General features: G+C 34.1%; 1 protein-coding gene across 2 annotated transcripts in view; it reads left to right on the forward strand.

The window, feature by feature from the left end:
* The window catches only part of MCC (MCC regulator of WNT signaling pathway), a 227,216-nt gene that overhangs the window by 30,239 nt on the left and 182,838 nt on the right, over positions 1-14,139 (forward strand). Inside the window, exon 1 of one of the 2 annotated variants that reach the window (XM_070742894.1) lies at positions 8,898-9,485. The exons of the other annotated variant lie outside the window; for it this stretch is intronic. Within the exon in view, the coding sequence (XP_070598995.1) occupies positions 9,432-9,485 (54 nt within the window). The 5' untranslated portion in view covers positions 8,898-9,431. Of the gene's footprint in view, positions 1-8,897; positions 9,486-14,139 lie in introns of those variants that run through there. 2 annotated transcript variants of the gene reach the window in all.

Consider the following 14,139-nt stretch of genomic DNA (forward strand, 5'->3'; position numbering starts at 1 on the left):
ATATAACCCATTGATTCTGTTGATTTTTAATACCTTAGGTTGGTTTTAGTTGAATTCATTTTTAATCTAATTTTTATTTTTTTAAAAAATCATTAAATCAGTTTCCTTTACTGAAAAGTACTGAAGAAACAGAGCATTTGCCAGCAATGTCAAAATGGTGATGTTTATTTATCCCATTGTTTGACCTGTTTCATAACCAAGTCACTTAGATGCATAAACTAAATAAAACAGTGTTATTCTACTTTAGCATGTTATCAAAAATCTTAATGAAATGTACAAATGGAACAATGAAACAACATGTGACTGAAAAAGATTGAAATTCACATTACTAGTACTACTGCGGTTGTGTCAGGAGCCCTGAAGCACTTCCAGGTTGAAACGATGAATGATGACATCACCATTGCCTTGGGTACACTCTTTCATGTGCCCATTAAGTTGCCCACTAAAGTGGTACCCATTTATGTATTCATGTGTCAGCGTTCCAATGATCTTCCATGAAATAAATCAGATTCCAAGCCTTGGCCTTCTTCCAAGTTCCAATTTATTAGGAGAGCCATGATGGTTACAAACTGTAATCAACCCGATACTAACTTTTACTACAGTTCTCCACCCAGGTTAAGGTTCATCCCTTATCCCCACGTTCACAAGTTCATAATATGAATCACTCCAGTTTTTTCAACGTTCACGATCCTCCCACCACTTCTGACTGCGGCTGAACAAAGGATGACTTTGAACCTCTGGAAAGAATTTGTTGTGACTAGTATTTGTCCCTTTCATGCAACCACCACTCCCCAATTCCCACAGTACTTATGGCAAGCCAAAGTCTACAACTCATAACTATGGCTTTGGCTTGACATCGTGGTTCCCTGCTTTCAAATAGCTACGTCAGCAGGAGCTGGAGCATGTGACAGGAGCTCACAACATGCCGCTGCAGCAACTCGGTCTCTAATACGAGCCTGCTGATCATCAGTTCACCATCCTAAGTTCCTATAATTCACATTATGTTATAATCTTAAACAGAGCTTCTAAAAAATAATGTATTTCTACATGCAGTCATTTCCAGTACATATAACCAGAAATCTGTTTAGAATGTATAAAGGCTCTTCAGATAAAGTTTTGGACTCAATGGACTCAATTACATACAATATACAATTGAAACCTGAGAATCTTTTCGGGTCCAGTGATTAAGTAGGTGGGAAATATAACCATGGAATATTGTTTTTCATTATGACAACTTCAATTAAGACTGTTGAATATTGAGTGAAAATACAGTATTAAACTTTATCTTCAATGGAGAAATAGATTGTGAAGATGGTGGAACTTGCTCAGATTGTCAGATTGACTTATTTGATCATTATAAAATTTGGGGAAAGTTTTATGATTTGATGGAAATTAAAAATAGTTAAAATAAATAACTATATTTAGGAAACGATGTAAAAGAATTGGATATTAGTTATTAATAATCCAGATGACGAGAAAAGATTTGGTGGTAGCACTAATTAATGATATAACACATGCTTAAAGTAAATATGATTTGAATTTTTTAATTTAACTTAATGTTATTTGTTAAATAGTTTAAGAGTTGGAGTGTTAGGAGATTTTAAGAAAATTTACTTAGAGATATTGTTAGGTGTTAAAGAAGTTTTTGTTCATTTTTTAAATATTCATGTTTGTTTAGTTTATGGAATGTTGGAGAGAGGGATTTATGAAAATTTAATTGAAAATAGGAATACAAGATGCTTCATTAGGATATACTAGATAAGAAAGTTTTAGATATGTATTTTATAAGGCAATGATTATGTGTTTTGTATCTCTGTATGTTTGATTTTTAAGGTGGAGAAAAATTTAAAAAATTATACCCAGATTGACTTCTTAATCAGAGAAATGTCAACATCCATGTAAATTACTGACTGGAAAACCTTTATTGATCTTTTGTGTGAAACTGAAAAAATGAAATTATGATATACAGTTTTGATGATTAGAAAAATAGATAGAAAAAATTCTTAATAAATGCTTTTGTAGAGAAATTGGATTTTCTAAGATAAATGTCAGTATTAAAATTATACATAGTTGTATTGTCGACTGCTACCAAGCACTTAACAATAAGAGATCACAAAATTATTTTAAAATGAAAGCTGACCATTACTTTATAGCAAGGCCTACTATGGTAATCAATCAATTACCAGCAAAAAATATTATGTCTTTGTAAGAAAGCAGTTATAAATCTTAATGGATCTTACAGTGGTTACTCTTGCCATTACAGTATTATATACTGTGCAGGACAACGAAAAAGGTCATCTTACATTCTGCTGCCAGTCAGAAATATAGATCTATGAGCTGGCAGATAATGGTGTATAAAGCTATCATTGATCAGAGAGTGTGATCTGAGAGCTAAAACAACCAGGTAGATTGTGATTTATTTATTTTTTTGCTAGTGGAAATCAAATAGTAATTTTTCATTGATAATGACAGCCAGAAATAGTACTGTAATGTGTGTGTTTTTGTCACCCAGATAATAAATCTAATCTGATAGCTAGAGAAGATCAGATAACTGGCTTCTGACTGCTGATTATTGTGATATTCAACATTATTAGTTTTACTAGGTTTGAGGGTTTTTATTTATTTATTTTGGCATAGCGATAGAAAATCAATCTGGAACCAAATTACTATGGGAAAACTAAAGTAGATTTCTCTCTCCTTCCCAGCAATTCTACATTCTTCTTTTTCTGCAATGGAAACCACCAGTTTATAGATCAAACACTGGAATTTGGAGATTCTTGTTGCTTTCTTGTTTCCTGTCACCAATTTTATTGTTATTTCTTGTTTGTGAGAGGGATATCTATGAATGGTGAGCCCATTCACAGGGACATTTCCATGTCCCTGTGTGACTCTTGACTTTCTATCAGCAATCACAGATTGCCTGGAATTCTAAATAAATGTTCTTACATAAATTAAATATTATAAAAACAGTAGTGGGCACTTTTGTGACCAAGGACTAAACTTGATAATTTTTAAGAACCTGAAGTTGCTATCATCCTGTGAGATTTGATTTGAGGTGAAATTGGAAATTTATTTATTTTAAGAATGATCATACTTATTTTATGTCATAATTACTACTTTATCTAACTCTGATAATATGAAAGTGCTCTGAGTTTCAAGTTGTTAAGATTTGGAGGGCTCCCAGTCAACAAGTTCATGGTCCAAAATAAGATTAAAAAGTAGAAGTTGCAAAAAAGGTCTGTATCACAGACAGTGAGTTAGGTAGACATATAAATTTTCTTAAATAAATAAATATTTTTTAAACATAAAGTTTACATTGCTTTTTAAATAAACAATTCATTTGTTTGTACCTTTTAATTATTTTTTCTTTGCCCATCTCTCTGTCTGTGAATGAATAAAGCTTTTGTTAAAATATTGTAAATAAGATTTTTGGAGATTAGGTTAAGTAAGTAGCCTTATATGTGACAAATGGACTTTCCAATTTCCACAATATCTTCAGTTTGTGCTATTAAAGATGGTTATAGTTGATGAGGATAATTTGTTATTTTAAAAACTATTTTTCCTTCTCGTCAACTCTACAGAATGTGCCAAAATGCAAAAAAGAAAGTATACTAAATATAATATACTAAACTTATATGCAAGCTCAGTGACTGCCAGTTTTACATAACTGGGAAGTATCAAAGTGCCTCAAAAATGCTTGAAAGTACAATAAATGATGTAACAGTATTGCAAAAGAATAATCAAGGAAGCAGACGGAATATGACTACGGTATACATATGCATGAAAACGACTTGAGATTTTATGCATATGTTACATTTAATTAGTTAATATTGTTAACATACATAAATGCAACATTTAATTTTTTCATATAATTTGTTATGTAAATGTTACATTTAATTTGTTAACATAACTTTATATTTGATCTTCATTTGGACATTTCAGAGATACATGTTATTTAAAACAATTACCCAGCATTATTATATTACTTACATCCTTCTTCATATACAGGACACCAGTGTATTTTCAACACATACAAAATCACACTCAATAATATTTCCTATATATTGACTGGGAACTCATCAGAACCTGAAACTGATTAATTTTAAGCAAATGTTTCATAATTGGGATATCTGTAAATAAGTAAAAGTAAGTATTTTATTTTGCCTAGTTTACAATAAATAAATAAACATACAGTAAATGGGCTGTTTCTGGTCTCCAGGGGGAAGGGGATGCTGTTTTTGGCCTCCCCAGTCTCCAGGAAAGCCTCTGAAGCCTGGGTAGGGCAAAAAACAAGCCTACCGGAAGTCTGGAAACACGCAGTTTCTGGCCTCCAGAGACTTGAGAGAGGCCTGTCAGGCCCAAAACAGGGCAAGGGGGCATTGTGTGGACATGCATGGCGGGATGGGGGAGTTCAGGGTTCATGTGCACATGCAGAAGGTGTGGGGCAGTGCGGAGAGGTCACACATGCATGCACCAGGACATTGCATTCTGGGTAGGGGAATACACGCATGCTTTTGGCACCCGAGGGGGAAAAGGTTACCCATCATTAATTTAGGCTGATACTAATGGAAATATTGATAATAACAATAGCAACAGCATGGAAACAGAAAAGATTGTAAACTATTCAAGCTTAACAACGGAAATACAAATAATAAGAATAAACCAGCAAAATTTTCCCCATAATTATTTGCCCACTACGTAGGAGCTATAAAAACTATGACCTCACAACATTTAGCTTACAAAAAAAAATTCTCTGCTCAGAGCCACACACACACACACACACACACACACACACACACACACACACACTGGTGACCTTTGTTCAATTCTTAAGTTTTTGAATAAAATTTGACTTCGCTGTACCAGCATTTACTGAACAGTCTTCAAAAAAGATATAGCTGATGTAACTATAATGATGTATATAAGAGCCGGAGTGGCGCAGCAGGTAGAGTGCTGTACTGCAGGCAACTGAAACTGACTGTAGATCTGCAGGCCAGCAGTTCAAATCTCATCACCGGCTCAAGGTTGACTCACCCTTCCATCTAGGTGAGTCATCTGGGTGGGTAAAATGAGGATCCGGATTGTGGGGGCAACATGCTGGCTCTGTTAAAAAGTGCTGTTGCTAACATGTTGTAAGCTGCCCTGAGTCTAAGGAGAAGGGCAGCATAAAAATCAAATTAAATAAATAAATAAACTTACATTTTAAAAAAATCTACTTATCTTGGGGAAAGTTGTATTAACGCAATTATTCTTTCTAAAAATTTTGTATAAAAGTTAACTGTAAATGTGGGCCTAAAAAAATGACTATTATTTTTATTCCAACCAAAGAAGAAAATGAAATTTCCAATATACTTTGTATAAAAGTTAACCAAAAATCATAAAAGCATTTTTGCTCCAGCAATTGCCTTTTTAATCTATTCTGTCCACGTTCTCTTTTAAAATTGCTTTTACTCTCAATAGGATTAGATAAAAATTGCACTGCAACACATTAAAATACCTCACAAAATAAACCCGGTAAGTGAGAATTTTGCTTCTACAACTATTACACACACAAAAAATGTTTCCAGAAACTCATTTTATAACTACAGTATAGGCATCCACGTGTAACATAACATCGTCATATATATTATGCAAATTATGCAATTTGTGTCAGTGATATACTGTATTAATTAGTTGTGCAATTTATTCAATACATCAGGAGACACTGATGTTTAATATGTCATTAAAAAGCTTGTGAACAGACAGATGCTGTTCATAATTTTGTTGATGAAGTGAGAAAAACAGTCTTCTAGGGAATGGTGATTCTTTTTTATTTATTAATTAATTTAATTAATTTCCTTGTAGCATTTGTTGAGCAGGGGGACATTAAAATTACTGCCAGAGATTTGTATATTGATGAAATACTTTTTCAAAATCTATGGAAAACAAAGAAATGGTTCTAATTTCAGGAAAGGTAATTGATGCTTCAATAGAAGAGACATCACTCAAAAGAGACAATAAAAAAAATTAAAAGGAAACAAAGGCAAACCCTCACTTGCAATTAACTGTTATAGAAGTAGGTGAAGCAGTTAACAACAACCTAATCAAGAAACTACCAAGGAGAAAAAACACCAGCAGAACTGACAAAGCAAACTAATGTATATAAACAGAAAGCACTCAAGGTATTACTTAATCAAGTAATAAAATGACTGAAAACAAACCACCAAGCTCACTAAGTACCAAGACTTCCACAGTTCAATCGAGTGAAATATAATATCTTCTCTCTTAAAGGCTGGTTTGTCTTGAATGACCTCTGTTGGATAACTGTGTTCCTATGAAACAGACAACAAGTTGTCAAAATAGGGAGCGCCATATCTAATCCTGTTCCGGTTAAGAGTGGCGTACCCCAAGGCATCATACTTGGACCAACACTCTTCATGCTCTATAAATGACCTTTGCAATCACATTACAAGCAACTGTGTTCTCTTCGCCAACGATGTAGAACTTTTCAACACTACCGATAACACAGCTACTCTCCAGAAAGACCTTGACTTTGTGTCTGAATGGTCAAACATCTGGCAACTCCCAATCTCAACCAAAAAAGGCTCTGTGCTACACATTGGCAAAAAGAATCAGAACATCAAATACGAGCTGAATAAACAAGACCTTACAGACAACCCTGAATAAACAAGACCTTACAGCCCAATGCAACAACATAGCCAAACAAGGCTTCAAGAGTTGCTAACCTAGTCCTACGTAGCTTCTGTTCCGGTAATCTCACACTACTAACAAGAGCATACAAAACTTTTGCCAGACCAATCCTTGAATACAGCTCAGCTGTCTGAAACCCACACCGCATTTCAGACATAAACACTCTAGAAAATGTCCAGAGATACTTTACTAGAAGAGCCCTCCACTCGCAACAGAATACAATACGCAACTAGACTTAGGAAGCTTAGAACTACATCGCCTTAAACACAACCTAAGCATAGCCCATAAAATCATATGCTACAATGTCCTTCCTGTCAATGACTACTTCAGCTTCAGCTTCAACCACAACAACACAAGAGCACACAACAGATACAAACTTAAAGTAAACCACTCTAAACTTGACTGCAGGAAATACAACTTTAGTAACCGAGTAGTTAATGCATGGAACTCACTACCAGACTCTGTAGTATCATCACCTAACCCCCCAAAACTTTACCTTTAGACTGTTAAGCTCTCCCTATTCATAAGAGGTCAGTAAGGGGCGTGCATAAATGCACCAGAGTGCCTTCCGTCCCTGTCCTAATGTTTCTCTTTTGCTAGTATCATGTATATAAATATGACTATATCTTTGTATACCACAAATACACACTTGACAAAACAAATAAATAAAATAAAATAAAATATATTCAGAATGAAAGAACTTGTAGCAGAATGCACCTCTGTTATGTATTCCTAATGAAAGAACTGGACAGAAAACTGGAGAAAATCACAACCTTCAAAGAACTGCAAATAGAAGTAGAACAACTATGACAAAAGTAAGCAAAGATAATACCAATAGTAACAGGCACCTTAGGTTTTGAAAATAATATTTATTGTTCCCAAGAAGATATAGGTAATAATAACTATTTTAAAAAGTAGGGCTAGTGCTGTTTATAAAATGGAATAAATTATTCTGTTAAGAGATATGCACAAGAGTTTTATATCAGCAGGGTTTCTTAAGGGTGATGGTTCAATATTCATTCTCAATGTTATATTATTAAGAGATAATAATTTATTTATTTATTTATTTATTGGATTTGTATCCATGTGATATCAGACTGAAAACTAATTAACCTCTAAACTGCCATATAATTTCTTAGCTATATACAAAAGATACTAAGGTTTTTTAAGAAAATTGATACCTAGGAGCAATTTTTGATCAACAATAACCCTTCCAGTAACAAAGTTAGAAACACTTTAGCAGATAACAAATGTCATATTAATTTGTTTTTGCTGGTTTTTTGGAAGAGATCTGTGATAGAATGTAGGAAATTAAATTGTTCTTTATTTGTTCAAGAAGAAAACTCATGCAGCACTTTTCAGCGTCTTTTGCAATATTTATTACACCGCAGCAAAAATTAGGGACACACCCAGGTTTACACTTTTTGAACTGTTACATTAAGCAGGAGGTGGGTGTGGGTCATAATCTCCTTTTAAAACAAAGTATGATGCTGATTTTATTTTGTAGCTGTTGGTCCTTGACAACTGCCTTAAAGTTAAACAGCTCTATTTATTAAAACCATAAAAGATCTAATCGTTGATTTTTTTTTCCTTTTGATTGCTCAAATTTTCTTTTCTGTAGTTTTATCCTTTTGTTACATTCCCCTTTGGAAAAAAACTTTCTGAATTTCTGTTAAGAAAATAGTAGGGAGATTTCTATAAAAATTCTGATTTGTACAAAGACAGTTTTTGAATTCCAACACTTCACTGTTTTACTGTTGGCTTGCTCCCTAATTTTTAAAACTTACGGCGTTTTAGAAATGTTTTTAATTTTCAATTGTACTGAAAAACCAGTGGTAATGGTATGCATGACTTTTTAAAAAGGTATTTGCTTTTTTAACTTTTGTGGTATGCAAAGTTACTTTTGTGAAAAAGTTCGGTGTAACAAAGAGAAGGTCAGTCATCAAAGTTACCTATGTAAGGGGGTCCCCCCCCCTCTTTTGTTGTGGCTTTGAACTTTGGAACGCCGTGATTTTTGGGTGCACACAGCACACAAAAACTCTGGAAGGATGCCTGCAATTCTAAAGTAAGCTCTCCGGAGCATGTGTTCTGCTTCCTTCCTCCCCCCCCCCCCCACTACCCCTCCTCCCTTTAGTACCGCCTCTTCCAGGCACCCTGTAGCCAGCAGCTAGACAGCTGTATTTGATCATAAACCACTTACAACTCCAGGCTCCCTTGAAGGGGAAACTTTAGCGGGAGCAGCGCGCTACGTCTGCGCCCTGTTCTCTCTCCTTCACCTCTGAGTAGGATCTAAGAGTCGGTTCGAAGCTCCGTAAACAATTCCCAAGTGTCTTGAACTGCCTTTCTTTCGGTGCTAACTGAAGCAGGAAAAGAATGAAGGCACGAAACTGAATCGCGGCTATTTTAGCAGCCAGAAGATTTTTATTTATTTTATTTTTTTACCATCCTGCTTGCACTCCCGTCTGGCGGAGCGCTCTGCAGTATTTTTAATGAGTGTCTTGCAGCCACGAACGGCAGGCAGATTTCTTTTTGTCTCTGTTTAGACAGACTCTGCATTATTAATTTCTTGGGGGGGGTCTAAATGTTCCGCGAAAATGGCTGTCTAGTGCAAAAAAAAGTGCAAGACGGGAAAAAAAAGAAGCTCTGATGCGAAGGGGGTATTGAATTTTCTGGAGCGTTAAAAAAAACCAAAAACCTTTAACATCCACAGACAGCAGTCAAGCCCCGGTGAAAGTCTAATCATGAATACTGGAGTTGCTATGAAATATGGAAATGACTCTGCTGAACTGAGCGAGGTAAGAGGCTTTTATGTCCTTAAATTTTTTCACGCTGCTTGGATTTTGTTTTCAGAACAGAGTTGTCTCTCCTTTTTGGCATCCGCTTTGGAGTTAAAAATTAATGGATGCGTACGGACGTTAATCCCGACGTGTAAGGGCTACTCAGGAAGTGATCCGAAATAAGAGTTGCCAAGGGGTTAAGCGTTAGAAGGGAAATTGTTGCAACTGCAAGGAGATTTCTCCGTTTAGCACTCTGCTGTAAGGAATCCCACCCAGCCACCCCCTTCACCGTTTTCCACACAGCAAGCATTCCATTCTGCAGTAGGTAAGAAGGATGGAGATCCTAGGCGAAATCAAGCTGGTGGCATTTTGTTTTAATTTAAGAGTATAAAACAAATATTCTGCCCAGAAGTCTCATTACCAACTGGCTATATTAAAGTACATTCAGGCATTTTACTTGACTTACTTTTTCCAAAAGGCTAAGTCCTGGCATGGGATGGTTCTTTCTTGGTGATAAGAACTGAACTGTTTATTTTAGTTACTACAGCTGTATGTTTTGTTCCCTGTCAAGTTTCTGAATGCTCGAGGTTGTTTTATGACCAGTGTTAAAGTTATGTGTTTGTAGGAGTTAGTCCAACTATTCCCAAGTAAAAGTTGCATAGATCAGGCCTTGTGTTGTTTTACCTCTTCTAGTCTGCCAACTAAAATACCAAAGAATACCTACTGGATGAAATTCAAAATAATGTTCAAATGATCAGTTTTGGATCTGCAATCTTCCTTTCCTCCCCTAGTATGTACAAATAAATAATTCCACATTAGAAGGTATTTTCTATCTTCCAGATGTATTGGTGCTAATAGCTGGAAATTGTGATCCTTACACATCTATAAAGTCCCAGGTTGGGGAAGATTGATTTATAGATAGAAGTGCTCATTAAGTTCAGAGGAAACTGTGAAGGCACAAACTTGTAAAGAATCCAATGAAATAAACTGGCATCCTGTCCAAAATTAGCAAAAAGAGGAGAAGTAGTGTTAGGAAAGGGGATGATTTAGTGATAGTTTGACATCATGCATTTGTCATTTAAGTTTTACTTTGTAATCAAAACTAATTGTAAGCTTTGAATGAAACCTGGCAGTTTCTCAAACTTCTCTGGTCAGCATTAAATCATCTGTACTTTGCTGAGTGTGATTATTGTGGTTCAGATTTCTTGCTAACACTCCTTTCTGCTTGTTCTTGCTGCTGATATACTACATTAGTCATTTGATAATTTTCTATCTCTCATAGTTCATGAAAGTATTTCCCATTTTTAAAGATTTGTAATATCTTAAAAATATCATGTAAAGTAGTTTAGAAACTAAAAATTGGCCTTAGTGCACATTCATTTCAGATAACATTCAAATTGATTGCAACCATATTGTATATCATGTCAGTAGTCTTTAATATAAGAAGTTACATCTGATGTGGAATCCTAAATGTGTATGTCATACTGAGATTACTTGCTTCAGCACAGTACAATACTATGATTTTGATGGCATTAATAGTTGTTTGTGTCATGGTGTATCACAAAATGTTGGATTTGTGTCTTCTATATTGTGTATAATTGATTCTGGTACAGATATTATTTCAGCTTCAGAATTGAGTCCCAAAACTAATTATATATTTATGTTAGAATTAGGATTTATACCAATGAAGATTATTACAGCAGTAGCAAGTACTATTATAAGTAGATGATCATGTTAGTTGATTTTTTTCATTAATGGTGTGAAATAGTAATAAAGATTGGTTTGACTTGATTTGATGGTTTTGGCATATTTTGAAAAAATGTATAATAAATACACACAATTTTGTGATGCTATGGTTTTGATTCCAGAATAGAATAGAATTCTTTACTGGCCAAGTGTGATTGGACACACAAGGAATTTGTCATTGGTGCCTAATGTTCTCAGTGTATATAAAAGAAAGTATACATTTGTTAAAAATCATGAGATACAACATTTAATTATTTTCATACCCTACAAATAAGCCATCAGGAAACAATCAATATCAATATAAATTGTAAGTATTCAAGCAAGTTACAGTCATACAGTCATAAGTGGGAGGAGATGGGAGATAGGAACAATGAGAATAGTAATAGTATGCAATAGTAATTACTTGGTGGTATAAATATTGTTTCTGTCTCATCACTTGAAATAAAAGTGTCTGCATTCTCTGCTATGATCACGTGACAGCACAAAAATATGCATACGAGACTATCCACATTGCTGTTAAGAGTTGTGGGCAAGTGCTATGTTCAAGCTTGAGCACCTTTCTGGAATAAAATCTTCATTTTAGGATAGTCCTAGTACGTACAGAAACAACCCATTTCTACTTTTATCAGTATTTGTTGCAACTAAAGAAATAATGTTAAATTGGAGATAGAAAAATACTGATGCTCAATGCAGAAATAGTATTTTATTCATATTATGTTAAGTAAAATAGGTACAGTAATTCAAAACCAACCTATCTTATATTGGAGTCACTCAGCATATCATTGGTATGAGTAAACTCTTTTTTTAGCATCATATGCAATGATTGGTTTCTGCTATATTTTTAATACTGGAGTGGAGATTGAAGTCAAAATCTTTGCTGCATTGCATATGGTGGTTAAGGTGCTGGCCTAGAAACTAGGAGACTGACTTCTAGTCCCACCTTAGTCATGAAAGCTGGGTGGTTGACTTTGCACTAGTCACTCTCTCTTGGTCCAACTTCCCTCCTCCTGGGAAAAATAGGAGAAAGGAGTATAAGTATCTTCACTGCTTTGAGTTATTTCTAGAATAATAAAGGATTTAAAAAACAAATAAATAGAGTTCATGGCATATATAGTGCTGAACCATTAGAGTTTATTCTTCAGTCATCTGCCAATGTTTTCTAATGTTATCTTTGTATTTTTGTCTGGTTTTTGAGAAAATGTAATGAGCTCTCTCCTCTGCTTTTCTCTTTTTGCCTTTTAGCTAATTTGTGCTGTTATTTTTTCTTCTCCTCCCCCAGTACCATTTTCTTGTAGCTTTTAATTGCGTGTACTTGGCCATAGGGAGATAGGACTCCCATGATTATTAAAGGAAACTAAAGGAATTGGCTATAGTTAGCACTTTGGTGAAGAAAATACATTTTTAACAATGTAATGAATGTGCATATCAAAATCATTATTGTTACTTTATAAATATCAAATATCAGGCTAACTATTTCTAACTGGATGATAATTCTTGGTGCAACTAATATGATACAGGAATTAGAATAAATCAGAATAATAATGAAATTAAAGAATGAACTCTTTTAAGAAGAGAGGGATAAATCTGGGGCAGAAAAATATTTTTTTTACACATTAAGCAAGACAGAAAAATTCATAGACACAATGCTGATAGAAAAATGTTTCACTATAGATAGCTGAATACATTTCATAGCAATATTGAAAACCAGCATATTACAGTATTCCAAATGCGTGTCTCTGTTCATGGAAATTATCTTTTACAATTAAAAAAAAATTGAAACAAATTGATACAAAGCATTCCTGGCTCAATTATCTCTTTCTGTACAACCTTTTACTTCAACTGTATAATTTGGGCAATTCCTGGCTTTGTATACCAATATTTGTCTGTATGCAGAAAGTCTATATTTAAATACTTGTTGATTGTAGCCTATTAACACTTCAGACTGCCATATAAAAAGACAGGAGTAAACATATTCTGGCTTTTGGTCCCCACAAGCTAAATGGACAAAAACATTTGCATACATGGATCTCATATGTAAATCAAGCAATTTGTATTTACACTAGTGTAATTTGTATTTGCACTATTTACAGTACTGTGGGAAAACCACTGATACTGATACTCAGGATTGCTTTTTCAATCTAAGTGCTGTATAAGAATTCTTCTTTATTGCTTAAGTAATTCATTCTTCTTTATTGCTTATTCATTGTCCATATGAATGGCATTGTCATTTATTTTCTTGTTTCATTTGCTCTTCTGGGAGTTTATAATGAATTCAAATAGTATCTGTTTTAAATTTCTTCCTTTTGATTGTTTTACATACAAATAGTAATGGAACAGTAGCAAACCAATGGAACTGTTATTTTGAATACTTCTAGAACATATGAGCCATTGTGATTTCTCCCTTTTTTTGTAGCAAAAAAAATAAAAAATAGAAACAATATGAAAAACCTGCTTAAAATTTGAATCATTTTATGTTAATTTTTAACCAGCAAAAAAAATAAGTCAGATGAAATGGAAGCTTCTTATTTAAAAATAATCTTAGCGATCCAATAAATGGAAAAGGCTAAGAATTTCCAAAGTTTTTATATACAGTACACACAAACACACTGAACTAGAGCAACATTGTTTTCTATTATTTCCACCAATTTCTGGAAAAGATAGGTAGGACAACACCCAATCTTTAAGTAATCCTATTGTGTGAAAATCATGAAAAGCACTTTGTTTCATTAGCCAAGAAGCAGAACAGATATTAGTCAGGAGACTGTATAGATAGCTTCAGTTGAGAAATGCACTTCAGGGTTGAAAAAATAAATTATGTACTCTAAGACTTTGCAAGGCATGTTTCTACTTGTTAAAATGTGGCATAAAAACAAAGATCTATAAACCATTAAGTAGGAACAGGTTTTATAGAAATTAAAAGTCATAA

The sequence above is a fragment of the Erythrolamprus reginae genome, chromosome 2 (genome assembly GCF_031021105.1).
Source record: "Erythrolamprus reginae isolate rEryReg1 chromosome 2, rEryReg1.hap1, whole genome shotgun sequence".
NCBI classification, from domain to species: Eukaryota; Metazoa; Chordata; class Lepidosauria; order Squamata; family Dipsadidae; genus Erythrolamprus; species Erythrolamprus reginae.